Source organism: Lontra canadensis, unplaced genomic scaffold, assembly GCF_010015895.1.
Source record: "Lontra canadensis isolate GAN:19392208 unplaced genomic scaffold, GSC_riverotter_1.0 scaffold519, whole genome shotgun sequence".
In the NCBI taxonomy this organism is placed as follows: domain Eukaryota; kingdom Metazoa; phylum Chordata; class Mammalia; order Carnivora; family Mustelidae; genus Lontra; species Lontra canadensis.
In genome coordinates this window covers 35,905-48,051 of record NW_022631510.1, presented here as the reverse complement: position 1 = coordinate 48,051, position 12,147 = coordinate 35,905, and the positions used below count along the sequence as shown (strand labels likewise).

At 56.1% G+C, this 12,147-nt stretch overlaps 3 protein-coding genes across 5 annotated transcripts; all 3 read right to left on the bottom strand.

The window, feature by feature from the left end:
• Positions 1-647: 647 nt before the first annotated feature.
• LOC116863094 (E3 ubiquitin-protein ligase RING1-like) lies at positions 648-4,933 on the bottom strand. The gene is given in 8 exon segments (XM_032850596.1): positions 648-1,088; positions 1,387-1,660; positions 1,844-2,064; positions 2,066-2,234; positions 2,949-3,164; positions 3,265-3,425; positions 4,188-4,326; positions 4,437-4,933. Coding segments are annotated over 7 exon segments (1,221 nt in total). The 5' UTR covers positions 4,266-4,326; positions 4,437-4,933; the 3' UTR covers positions 648-986.
• A 1,091-nt stretch (positions 4,934-6,024) lies between these two features.
• On the bottom strand, positions 6,025-8,273 carry LOC116863097 (estradiol 17-beta-dehydrogenase 8). 3 transcript variants are annotated; one of them, XM_032850600.1, is made up of 9 exons: positions 8,134-8,242; positions 7,733-7,950; positions 7,518-7,634; positions 7,314-7,406; positions 7,131-7,216; positions 6,932-7,016; positions 6,681-6,723; positions 6,408-6,482; positions 6,025-6,218 (listed from the first exon to the last, which is right to left on the bottom strand). In XM_032850600.1, the coding sequence occupies exons 1-9, from the start codon at positions 8,177-8,179 to the stop codon at positions 6,202-6,204; spliced, it is 780 nt and encodes a 259-aa protein (XP_032706491.1). In that variant the 5' UTR covers positions 8,180-8,242; the 3' UTR covers positions 6,025-6,201. The 3 variants fall into 3 exon arrangements, with proteins under 3 accessions (XP_032706491.1, XP_032706493.1, XP_032706492.1); XM_032850602.1 differs by lacking the exon at positions 6,681-6,723 and having other exon boundaries at positions 8,134-8,273; XM_032850601.1 differs by lacking the exons at positions 6,681-6,723; positions 7,314-7,406 and having other exon boundaries at positions 8,134-8,243.
• Positions 8,274-8,405: 132 nt separating this feature from the next.
• On the bottom strand, positions 8,406-12,013 carry LOC116863095 (zinc transporter SLC39A7). The gene is made up of 8 exons (XM_032850597.1): positions 11,903-12,013; positions 11,175-11,589; positions 10,915-11,083; positions 10,701-10,754; positions 10,410-10,568; positions 10,131-10,271; positions 9,724-9,920; positions 8,406-9,305 (listed from the first exon to the last, which is right to left on the bottom strand). The coding sequence occupies exons 2-8, from the start codon at positions 11,583-11,585 to the stop codon at positions 9,033-9,035; spliced, it is 1,404 nt and encodes a 467-aa protein (XP_032706488.1). The 5' UTR covers positions 11,586-11,589; positions 11,903-12,013; the 3' UTR covers positions 8,406-9,032.
• Positions 12,014-12,147: the final 134 nt, after the last annotated feature.

The window sequence follows — 12,147 nt, the reverse complement described above, 5'->3', positions numbered from 1 at the left end:
ACCGCTCTGCTCTTGGCCGCAGCCCGGGCAGGAACAGAACTACACCTCCCCTGCGGCCCTCCCTCCACTCAGCCCACGGCTCGGCGGGCACTGGCTTGCGCGCTCCTGGGAACTGTAGTCCCTGGCCCTGGCCGCCTTCTTTGGGAGGCGGTCGGGATGTCCAGCAGGGAGGTCCTCACAGCCCTCTCCACGACCCCTCCCTCCTGTCTTTCCAGCTATAGACACCAGCTTCTTGCAGTGATGAGGAATTACTCTGCTTCCGAACATCACGGTCCCATTGGCGGCTACAAACGTGCCTTACTCTCGAGTCACTTTCCTACATTCCCCTTGGTATTGAAACCCTGGATTCCAGGCTGCGTGATCCAGCTTTTAGGGGTCAGGTGTGAGATCTGACTTGAGACGCTGCTCAGCTCTTCACCCTGTCTCTTCCAGCTTCACAGACTGTGCCCCACTATTTTCATACATATCTGTTGACTTGGGGTTCAGAAAATTGGGATTTACACACCGTGATTAACTGTTGGCATTTCCTCCCCATTTCCAAGGCTGATTTCCACATGATTTCCAGGCTTGTCTCCCCAGTCTTTTTGTTTTGGTTTGGTTTTCCCCTTCTAGTACACCCCTGATGAACAGAGACACAGAACTGCAGGTTTCAAAGAGGAGAAGAAGCAAATTTGTTGTTGTTGGTAGGAGGGCATGAAGGGGAAGGTTCTTCACCTTCCCCAACAACTTGTGTAGATGGGAGGCTGCAGGGGGTGGGGGGGGGGAAGCAATAGAAAAGGCAGTAGATGGGGGTACATGCCCCGCTCTGTACAATATAGAAGAATCTGATATAGATACTTTGTATAAAAGCCACTTGTCCTCATTTGTGTCCTCTTGCTGGCTGGCCGGGTGGGGGGGGGGCACTGGGGGACAAAGAAGCTGGGGGTGGTGGGCCAGGACATAGGGACACCCCATGGTCCCCATCCTCTGGCTGTCCCCTTATGGGGTCACTTTGGATCCTTGGTGGGGGCATAGCAGAGCTCCAGTGGCCGGGACACCTTCCAGAACTTCTCATTCACCAGTTCCAGGGTCAGGGAGCCATTCAGTGTCTACAGAGAGGGTGGAAGAGAGAGAAGCAGGGTAAGAAAAAAGAAAATTGGAGAAGGTGGTAAAGGATATGAATAAGGTAGGAAGTTACCTAGGGAGGAAGAAAGAAAAAAGAGTAATAAAAGAGCTGGGGCAAGGCAAAGCAGGGGCACAGGGAGTGATGGGGGAGGAGACACAGATGGGAGATGTCCAGGGAGAGGAGGGTGGGCCAGTTAGAAGGTCGGGATCCATGGTTCTGTGTGGCCCCAGACCACCCTCCCCAGCACTCCCTCTTACAGTACTGCCCTCAGAGGCTCTCACCGTGAAGGCTCCGCCCCCAGGGGCGATGTAGATGGTGTACTGCTTTTCGCTGACACCTTCCAGACTGGGCAAGGCAGGCTCCTCAGGGCCGTCACCACCTCCGGCACCCCCACCCTCTCCACCACCCCCATCAGGTCCCCCGGCATCAGAGGCGCCCCCTCCAGGCCCTCCTGGCTCCCCAGCCTCTTGCTGCTGCCTCCGCTCTAGGGCAATGCGCAGGGCCAAGTACTTGGAAAGATGGTCCACTGTGGCATTCCCAGTTGTCTTCACATACCTGAAGTGGGAAAGAGGGTAGGTTTAGGGCACAGAAAACCTTAAATGGACAAGGGAAGTAGGGAACTTTCCAACAGGGCCTCTGGGTTAGGGTTTCTTGCTGGGTTTGGGTGAAGCCCACTTCTGATGGAAGTCTATGTGATCTCTGGTTTCTCAGAGGTCAGGGGAAAGACAGGGCTCTCACCTAGTCTGGCAGTATTCTCCCTTCTCCACGAGCAGGGGGTGGGGCCGGAACACGAGCTCAATTTCTCCACCTGGCTCCGGGGGACTGGGGGCCCCAGGAGGGCTTGGGGGGCCTAGGGTGCCCCCTCCTAAGGTCCCTCCCCGGTCACCAGAGTCTTCAGAACCGGCACCCCCACCAACCCCACCAGTGCCACCTCCCCCTGTCCCTACACTGCTCCCCCCCTGCGCCCCCACCACGGGGTCGCTTGGGAGCAGGGCCTGGGGCAGAGTCAGGGGCGGAGTCTGAGCTCACATCCTCTCCATCCCCCTCTCCCTCCCCAGGCTCTCCTTCCCCCCCACTCATCGTGGTGGTCTGATCTGACCCGGGCATCGGCCGTCTCACACGCTGGGCCCTGTAGAAGCAAGTGGTTGAAGTTAGAAAGCACCAAGGATAAGGGGTTTAGACTTTAAACTTACGAGAGAACAAGAGATCAGGGAAATATTACTGATGACACCTAATATTTATGAAATACTAACTATATGCTTAAGCACACTGCTAAGTATTTTGCACTGATCGCCCACACAGTACAAATCCTAGAAGCAAGGAATTATATTCTCTTTATAGTTGAGGAAACGGAGGCTTAGAGAGGTTAAATAACTTGTCTGCGATCATAGCCCCTTGACTCTCCTCATGGACTCCCAAGAATCAGAAGCACAGGTTTGTAGAAATGTGGAATTTCAGGCCCAACTCCAGACCCACTGAATTAGAATTTGCATTTTTAACAAGACCCTTGGGTAATCTGGATTCTTACTGAAGACTGAGCAATGCTGGCCTAGAAGGTCATTTAATTCCCAGCAGTGTGAATCCAGAGTCTATGCTCGAAATCACTCCACTGCTCTAACTTCTAAAAAGTTAGAGGGTGAGCTGTTTTCTTCTTAAGGATAGCAGTGCCAGCTACTAAGAAGCTGCAATTTACGCCCCTGACTTCCAAGCTTTGACAATCATGCTGGGGCTAGCTATTAGGATGCTAAGGCTTAGAAACTGGCAGGCAGCAAAGAAAGCACCAGGAGTCTGACCCACGCATCTGTCCCACCAGCCCTGCTACTGCTTTTCTCCCGGCCCGAACCTGTGCATGGCCTGCATGCGCAGCCCCTCCTCGATGCTGGAGCTCAGTGCCTGCTGGTTGTGCAGGCGGCTGAGGCGGATGAGCACCCGGTCTTGGTGGGCCTCGTATTCCTCCCGGCTGGGGTAGATCTTAGAGATCAGGGCATCAAAGTTGGGGTCCGGCCGCAGAGACCGCTTGGATACCAGCTTCTTGCGGCAGGTAGGGCACTCCTTGTTCCTGGCATGGGAGAGAGGAGGCTCTGAACAGTCAGCTGCGGGGGCATTGAGGCCCCAACTCTGTACCCTTCATCCCATCTCAAACACATCCCTCCTGTTACCCGCTCCGAAGGGCCGTGACGATACAGTCTGAGCAGAATCGGTGGAGGCACTCCTTGGTGGTCATTGTATTCTTCAGCATGTCCAGGCAGATGGGGCACATGAGTTCTGAATGCAGTGACCGAGGGGAAACCGCAATCTCTGTGCCATCCATGATGGCTTCCTGGAGGCATCAGTGAGTGGAAACGATGGTGGGTTGGGGGGGAAAGGGGTTTTAGAAGTAAGTGGTCCATGGAATGGGAATTTTGAGAAATACAGTGAAATAGCAGAATCTGGGTACCCCATGTTGGCCACTTGAGGAAGATGGTAATTCTGAGAGAGAGGAGCTTTGACTTGGAGAGAATGGAAAACAGAAAGGATTAGTGTCCATGAACTAAAAGTAGGAGCTTCGCAACAGAAGGATCGGAGGTTTGGCGAGAGATGTGGGGGTGGGGGTGGCACAGATTTGGAATTTGGGGAGGGCTTTTTCTACAGAATTTCTTAAAGTGGGTCCAGGTTCAACCTATATCAGAATCCCCCAGGGTAAGTGCTTAAAACGCAGATTCTGGGGCCTCATCTCATTACTGTATCAGAACGTTGGTCGGTGGGGGACAGCCGAGAGGCTCCATTTTTAATAAACTTGGGGGGTGATTCTTACAGGCACTGACTTATGACATGGAGCTGAGGAACAGTGAAGGTAATTTCTGTCTGTTTACTATCTTTCAGATGAAGGAAGTCATACGTGCTTTATGTCTGTGGCACTAGCCGATGTGAGCATTAAATGAGGTAAACGTGAAGTGCTTGGAAAAGATTAAGATGATTCAAAGATAGGACCAAGGGGGTCTGTGACATGGGGCAGGGAAACGGAAAAGAGGCTGCGGGATGGGGTCTGTGGATTCAAAGGTTTGGGAAAGGGAGTAAGCTGTGAAGGGAGAGTCCCTGTCACCTGCGGGGTCCGGTGGAGCTCATACAGACTCAGTTCCCACGTTTTGCTGGCATTCTGGGCATTCGCCGGCGTCGTCATGGTGACCGGGCACAGACCCCCCACTAGGGCTCCGCCGCGGTGGAGGAGGAGGAGAGGTAGGCTGGGGGGGGGGAAGGGGGAAGGAGTGTTAGGGGGGCCGCCCTCGCGCAGACCCCGCCCCTCCGGTGACTCCCCCCACCCCCCTCCGCCCCGCGCCGCTCTGCCCCTCACCCGGCTCCAGCCGTCCGCGCCCCGGTTGCCGCAGCGCCTCTCCCAGGGCCCGGGCTCCCAGCCCCAAATCCCTCGGTCCGCAGCCGCGGCTCAGACAGCAGCTCCCGCCGCCGCCGCCGCCATGGCCCGGGCGCTGGGGCCCTACGTCACTTCCGCCTGTCCCTCAACTACACCCCCCACCCCCGTCAGCAGAGACGTCACCGCCACTCGGGGCTCGGGTGGGACGCGACGTGGGCGCCCAGGCACCCCGCCCTCGGGACACGCCCGCTTCGCGTATAGAGCCGGCGTCCCCGGAGTCCCGAGTTACGTGGGGACCCCGGTCTCAGTAGCCCGGCCGGCACCGTCGTGCTGCCAACCTTAGCCACCATTCTCTTCCCGAGGTCCCCACCCGAGGCATCCGCTCCGGAGGGCGGGGCCTGGGATCTCTTGAACCCCGGGAGGGGACAGAAGGTTGGAAAAGGGGCCACCTCCCCCACTCCGCGTCCCCTAGCGGCTCTGGGGAACAGCTGCCCCCCTCCCCACTTCTCTGTAACCCCAGCCCGGCATTCCCGGGAGGGTAGGGGGGGAAGGCTGCAAAGGATCCTTGGCCGCTTCAGTCCTCCAGTCCTGTGAATGCAACTAAATCCGGATGAACCCGGGATTCCCCTTACCACCCTGGGGACTTGCTCCACCCTCCGCTTTGGCTCTCCCTAGACCCTCCGACCCGCTCTCCCCTCGAGGTTTGGGGGCGGCGGCTCGGGACGTCCAGACTCAACTCTCGGCCAGAGCCAGAGACTCGAGAATTGCGTTTGGACAATCAAGAGCCGCGGCCCGGGGCGGGGGAGGGAGGAGCACGGGAGGAACGGGGGAACGGAGACACCACGCGGAAGCAGGGACACAGACACAAGATGGGGCCCCTATAGGGGAGGGGGTGTGCGCGTGTGGGTGGGGGCACAAGGGGTAGAATGTCTGGAGTGGGAAGCGGGCAGGAGCCTCCTCCAGGACTTTGCAGTAAAGGAAGGGGACGGGGAGGAAAGAGAAGAGGAAGGGGCAGAGCGATCCCCATTGAGGGCAGGGGATGAGATACGGGGCGGGAGGGGGGGTGCGGGTGGTGGAAAGAGACCGTGGTGGGCGTCCTGTCTCCTTCAGCCTGAGCTGGGGTTCCCGGACTTGGGCTGCAGCTGCCAGGGGGGTAGCCTGTTTCTGGGACAAGGCAACAGTGGGTCCCCTCGCCCCCTCCCCCAGTTCCCCCCCTACTTCCCTGTCCTCTCCTTCAGTCCGTGGCCAGTCCTTATGTGGGCTCCAGAGTCGATTAGCGCAGACCCCCTCCCCTTCCTCCTCCTCCTCCCAGCCCCCTCCCTTCTGCTCTCCTCCAGCCCCTTTCATCGGCTGGTCCATTCCCCTAATCCTGGCCCCCTCCCCTAATCCCCCCCACCCGACCCCAGGCCGGCTGCAGCTATTGTAAGGTGGAGAGAAAGGGGAGGGGGCCAGGATTAGGGGAATGGACCAGCCGATGAAAGGGGCTGGAGGAGAGCAGAAGGGAGGGGGCTGGGAGGAGGAGGAGGAAGGGGAGGGGGTCTGAGGGCTTAGACACAAGAAGAACCGGAGGTGGCAGGGAAGAGGATTTGGAATTTATTAGGGTCACAAGCACCCCTGCCTCCCATATTCAGCATTTCAGAGCCATACACTGCCACCCCTTTTGTAGCCTGGGAACTCAGAGTCCTCGTCAGCAGGAGGCCGGGTAGAGTGGTGGGGGAGTAAGCAGAGTCCAGGGTCCGTGAGGCAGTTACATGAAAAGACCTCCTGGGAGGGGCAGAAACATTTGGACAGATGCACAGGTGGAGACAAATGGGCTGGGGGGCGCCCACTTCGGTCCCATGCCTATGGGAACTTCTGCTGTTCCCTCAGTGGCTCCAGAATCCCTTTACTTGCTTTCTCTTATCATCTGGGTTCCACTACTCTTCCCTCTCCCTCCCCATGATGGCCTCATACCAGTGACTTCCACTGAGGCCCCTGTGATGTATCCACTGTCTTCAGATGCCAAGAATGCGACCACATCTGCCACATCTACAGGAATGGTGGGAAGAAGGCAGAATCCTACTCACTCTCATGGACCCAAAGTCCATCACCTCCCACCGGAACCCTTCCCCACCAACACACAAACTCCAACCACCAATCCTAATGATATCCTCTCAGATACCACAAATTTTGGGATCTCTTCATTCAGGCCCTTTCCCTAGGGCCTCCTCCTCATTCAGTGCTCACCCTCAGGATCCCCCATATGTCCCATCGGGATTATTCCAATCACCTGTAAGAAAATACTCGTAAGTGGGTGAAAGTTTTTTTTACAGATTTTTTTTTGTAGGCTGAGTCTATGACCCTTTTTTCTTTTGTCTTCATTCCTTGTACACTTATTAAATATCTACTATTTGCCAGGCCCTGTGCCCAGATTCTCTCTGAAGCCCAGAGATGTTGGGTATCTGGAACGATTCTGCCCTCTGTCCACAGCCTCCTACCTTGTCCAGCACTTTCTGTGGCACTTTCTGTGTCATGGGTGTTGTAATGAACCCTGGGAGGACAGAGTTACAGCGGATCCCATGTCTGTGGAAGGGAGAGTGGCTGCTGACTCTGGAGAGGATTGAGTACTGACCTGCCCCCCAGACCTCCCACACACCTCAGCAAATCCCTCTGTACCCCCAGGGATGTCTGACCAACCGTCCAAGCTCCCGAGCTGCAGTCTGGGTTAGCCCAATCACTCCGGCCTTGGATGCTGCGTAGTTTGTCTGTCCCATGTTCCCCACCTATAGGTGAGTCAGAGATTTGAGATGAGTCAAGAGTCCCAAGGAGGGGCTCTCCTCTCTATGCTAGTTGGCTGACCTCATCCCAACTCAATCTGACCTTCCCTACGATGCTACTGATGTTGATGATGGACCCATGGCAACCACTGGACACCAGGGCTTGGGCTGCAGCCTGAGTGACTAGAAAGATGCCCTGGTGAGGAAAGAGTAACAAGGCAGAAAGGATCAGCTGGAGTGAGAGTCTTCTTCCAGCTCCCTCCCCCAGGCTGGAGGAGCTAGAAGCCACAGGTTCAGAGGTCGCCACCTTGAGATTGACAGCTATGACTTTGTCCCAGTCATCCTCAGACATGCGGAGCAGAACCTCATCCCTGGTGATCCCCGCACAGGACACGACGACAGATGGCGGGCGAGAAAAGCAGGCCTATGGAAGGGGGTGATTACACACCAAAACCCAAGTACAGCCGGGGCATGGAGGCAACGTCGTCTCTTTAAAAGAGGGCGAGGTCCTGTCGCGTTCACCTGTACTTGTTCCAGCAGGCGCCTGACCGACCCGGCCTCAGACACGTCAGCCTGGAAGGCGGCGTGGGTAACGCCGGGCGCCACCTCCTCGCTCCCCTGCCCGCCCAACAGCCACACCGTCTCGCAGGCCGCCGCCCTGTCCAGGTCGCAAGCGGCCACAGTGGCCCCCTCTCTGGCCAGGCGCACACTGACGGCCCGGCCGATTCCGCTACCCGCGCCTGAGGTGGGAAAGAACACGCGGGAGGGGGAAAAGGGGAGTGGGCAGGGGTCAGAGGTCGACAGGGCGCAAAGTTAGTAAAATTTGGGCCGGGGGCCAGAGGTCACAGCGACTGTAGACGCGGAGGGGGCGCCCCGACAACACTCAAGCACCCCAACCCGCCTAGGAGGGCATTCCCCTCAACCTGTGACCAGGGCCAGCGCGGAGCGGAGCCTGAGCTTAGACGCCATGTCCGGCGGCGGGTGGGCGGGCACCCAGTACGGAGCCAATCCTAGCGCAGAGGGGGCGTGGCAAGAGCAAAGACGCGCCAATCTAAGCCAGGCCGGCGTTGGGCCATCTGTGGCCACCAGCGCAGGCTGACCTCCCACCGCGGGGGCGTGGCCAGCCGCCGCCACTTGGGGGCCTGGGGAATGGGGAGATGAGGGGCCCTTATTCCAAAAAAGACAAAAGACCGCGTGTGGGGCGGAAGATCCGAGGACTTTATTTCCGGTCACCACCCCTACCTCTTGATTCAAACAGTGATATCAAAAGAATAGGAAAAAAAAAAAATCGGGCCAGGAGATTAGCAACCCACCTACCCCCTCAATCACTCCCAAATCAGGACACACGATTGATGTTTAACTGATGTACATCCCCGGCTCTTCCTGCTACCTGCTCTGTCCAGGGCTCTGGTCTTCCCTGAAGCTTCCACCAACAGGTGGGAGGGGGAGGCAGACCTTGGAAGAAGACTGTGTGTAGTAGCTTGGTCCTCTGAAAACAGGTTGGGTAGGGCACACGGCATAGGCTGTCATCACCCGCTCTCTTTTCCAGCCTTCTTCATGGCCCCATTTAGCCCCCAAACCCAACAACATGGTCAGCACATGACTTACACTATGGTCCCTCTGACTTCTCACTCTCACTTCTGCAGCTCCTGTAACACTGCAAAATCCTGATGGCCCTAATGCCAAAGTCACCACTTCTCTAGGATACAATTTCCTTTGCCAGATGTCCCTGGTGAGGGCCCCCAACCTCCACAGACCCCTGACCTGGAGGACTTAGAGGCTAGAGGTTTGGGACTGGGGTGGGGACAGTTTACCCCACCTCTCACTCGAGGTGGGCTATCAGCACCATCATGGCAACTCCTCCCAGCAGCCCCAGCACCTCCAGAAGTGACTGCAATGGTGACGCCTCCCTCAACAGCTCAGGCAACACGGACACTGTTGCTACGTAGATAAAGCCACCTGCAGTGAATGGCAGAATCCAGCCAGGACCTGCACCACCAGCAACTTCACTGCCCACTGCCCCTCCTTCAGTTAGGAGGGCACAGGCTGTGCCTGCCAGCGCCCCTATTGCCGTCAGTAGTTGTAGACGCATCGCCTGGTGGGCAGAAAAGACAGAAAGGTACTCAGCAGCATCTAAAGATGATCAGCAGTTAGTCATGTTTGGTGGGGTATAGGTACATATGGGCAGGGTGCATGTCTTAGAGAACTAAAGACTGAGGCAAAAAGAGAAGGATCTAGAATAGACACTTCTGAAAAATCTTAAAATATCAAAGAGGTCCTACCTACAGACAGACTCTGAGTGAACAGGTCAAGGTGAAAGACCCTCATAAACCACTGAGATGGTTTGTAGACCACAACTGAAGAGAGAATTTCTTCCCCCTCATTTCTGGAGGATTTGTTGTTCCTCACAGTACAGCTTGTTTGGAACTAATGAGAGTTGATCGTGGATTCTGGGTGGGTGAGCAGGAGATAAAGAGTTTGAGGCAATCATGTCTGATGCACAAATCACCAACCTGCTTTTTGCTGCACCCAGACTGGACCAGGATGGCAAAGTCCCCGACTTCATGGGGCACTTCGTGTAGCAGGACGGTCATTGTAGTTAGGATCCCAAGCCCCCGACCTCCTCTAAATGAAGCACCAATGGCCAGACCATCTGTGAAGTTGTGTGCCAGGTCAGCAGCCAGATTCAGGTACCCTGATACACGCAGGTCTTGTACAAGCGGAAAGGAAGACAAAATAATTAGAGATATCTATCACTCCTAATTCTAGCCCTGGTCAGCCATTATCACATCTCCCTCCAGAGATCACTTCACCACCCAGCCCCTTCACGTTTCCCGGACACCTACCATTACTCACAATGCACATTCCACGTGAAACATAATATTCCTGGCCCAAGTTTATCAATAACTCTGTCCCTCACCTGAACCTGTTTTTTCTTCTCCAGAATTCTGAGGTCTCACTGGCCCATCTTTGAGCCCTGTGCTCCCTCCTCTCCTCTTCCGAGACCCAGCTGCTTCCTTTTCTTCTTCCTCTGAACTCTGTTTCTCCTTTGAAGGACACTCTGCGGGAAGGAGTTGGTAAAAGTGGAGAACAGAGACCTCCAAAAATGTACTCAAAAGGGAAGTTCCCTCCTACCTAAGAGCCATAGAATAAGGGGATTCTAAGGCAGGCAAAATGCTTTTTAAGGAAAGGGACTTACCCTGTTTTCCATGCCCATGACTTCCCTGTGTGTGACCATGAGCATGTCCATGACTGTGTCCATGTCCTCCTTTCACATGTCTCACAAATTTCTCCACCACAAGAAAGGCAACAATTCCACTGAGGACCCACAGTCCCACAGACAGAATGGGGCCCTGGCCTGGAAACAGAGGCATTGAGACATTAAGGGAGATGTGGATTCCAGACTCCTCTCCCCCAAGTGCAGGAGGAGAAGAGGGAGGGAAAGACCTTCCCCAACATCCCAACACATCTTCATCCACTCCTTCCTCACCACTGTGAGAGTGTCCATGTCCAGGCTGCTCCAGAGGGTGGTGAGAATGAGGTTCTAGAGAAAGGGAGAGGAGATGTCAAATGAGAGAATACCCTGGCCAAGTGGCATGCCTTTGGGGGAATATTGGATAGTAAGAGATGAAAAAAGGGCAAAGAACCCTTCTGCCTAAAGAATAAAATATTAAGATTTACAATAGTGGCCCAAAATAACTTACCCAGTGCATGAGGGATGAGGTGCAGAAAGGCATCTCCTAAGAGCCCACCTGAAGCAAAACTGAGCAAGATCTGGAGCAGAGAGCGGTGCCGGGGGGAGTTTGATTCCACAGGGATAAGGAAGAGGACAAAAAATGGAGCTGCAGAGATCAGAACGGTGGCCCCCAGTGCCTGGTGAGGGAAAGAGTCAGGGGTCAAGCGGTGCGGGGTTTCCCAAAAATCCAGAACCGGCCCCTCTCTCCCCCATCCCCTGGGGACTCACATAGGCCCAGAGAGTGACAGTGTCCATGTCCTGCTCGATGCCTGGAGCCCCAGACTCCCCATGGCCTCCATGGCTGTGCTCATGGTCATGTCCATGTCCTCTGTGGTAGAGGCTCTCATGTGATTGGCCATGGCTATGGCTATGGTGCAAATCCTCATGTGAATGTCCATGTTCGTGACCGTGGGTATGCCCGTGCCAGATGCTCTCGTGAGTGTGGCCATGGCCATGGGCATGACTGTGTCCATGGTGGAAATCCTCATGTGAGCGCCTGTGGCTGTGGCCATGGAAGTCCTCGTGCAGGTCTTCGTGCAGGTCGCCATGACCCCCGTGTCCGGCCACTAGCAGCCCTAAGGCCGCCCAGGTCAGCAGTCCCACGGCCACCCAGTGGGGGGCCCCCTGGCCTCTGGCCATCACGCTGACCAGAGGGACAGAGACAGTGACTCCACTTGACCCTCAACTCTACACCTATGAGGTGTCAGTTTTACTCCGTTCGTGCCTTCCGTCCACTTCTAGGGGCCGCTACCACATTCCGCTGTTCCCACCCACATTGTTCCCAAGACTCGGTCTCTTTATCTCAACCCCCCTCCCGGATATAGGGCCCCCGGGACACCGCTCTAGGCTTTGATTCTCTACTTTACGGACTCTCTGGGCCCTAGTCTCTATGATCCACTAGGTAGTGGAAAAGGTCTGGAAAGGACGGTAGGGTAAAGCAGGGAATTCTCTCTCACCGGCTTCGGGATCCTCTCCTTTCCCGGTTTGCTCGGACGTGGCAGTCCCGCCTCTGGCTCCCGCGAGAACAGGAAGTTCCGTCCCACCTCGGTCCCAATACCTTTACCAATATGGCGGCACTCGGGTGGCGGCCTAGCCGCCTGCTCTGGCGCGCATGCGCGGGCGTGGAGGTTATTTGAGGGAAGGCTGGGCGAGGCCGGCTAACAGGGCCGAGGAGACCGCCTCCTCCGTTTCCAACTAGACG

What these genes read in the sequence shown, in the direction of transcription:
- LOC116863095 (XM_032850597.1), bottom strand. Translation starts at nt 11,585, where the DNA reads ATGGCCAGAGGCCAGGGGGCCCCCCACTGGGTGGCCGTGGGACTGCTG. An exon ending in CCTCATCCCTCATGCACTGG is followed by an intron (nt 10,755 to 10,914) that starts GTAAGTTATTTT and finishes CCCTTTCTCTAG; the next exon opens with AACCTCATTCTCACCACCCT. An exon ending in ACATGGACACTCTCACAGTG is followed by an intron (nt 10,569 to 10,700) that starts GTGAGGAAGGAG and finishes CTCTGTTTCCAG; the next exon opens with GCCAGGGCCCCATTCTGTCT.
- LOC116863097 (XM_032850602.1), bottom strand. Translation starts at nt 8,179, where the DNA reads ATGGCGTCTAAGCTCAGGCTCCGCTCCGCGCTGGCCCTGGTCACAG. An exon ending in TCATAGCTGTCAATCTCAAG is followed by an intron (nt 7,407 to 7,517) that starts GTGGCGACCTCT and finishes TTTCCTCACCAG; the next exon opens with GGCATCTTTCTAGTCACTCA. An exon ending in TCAGTAGCATCGTAGGGAAG is followed by an intron (nt 7,217 to 7,313) that starts GTCAGATTGAGT and finishes ACTCACCTATAG; the next exon opens with GTGGGGAACATGGGACAGAC.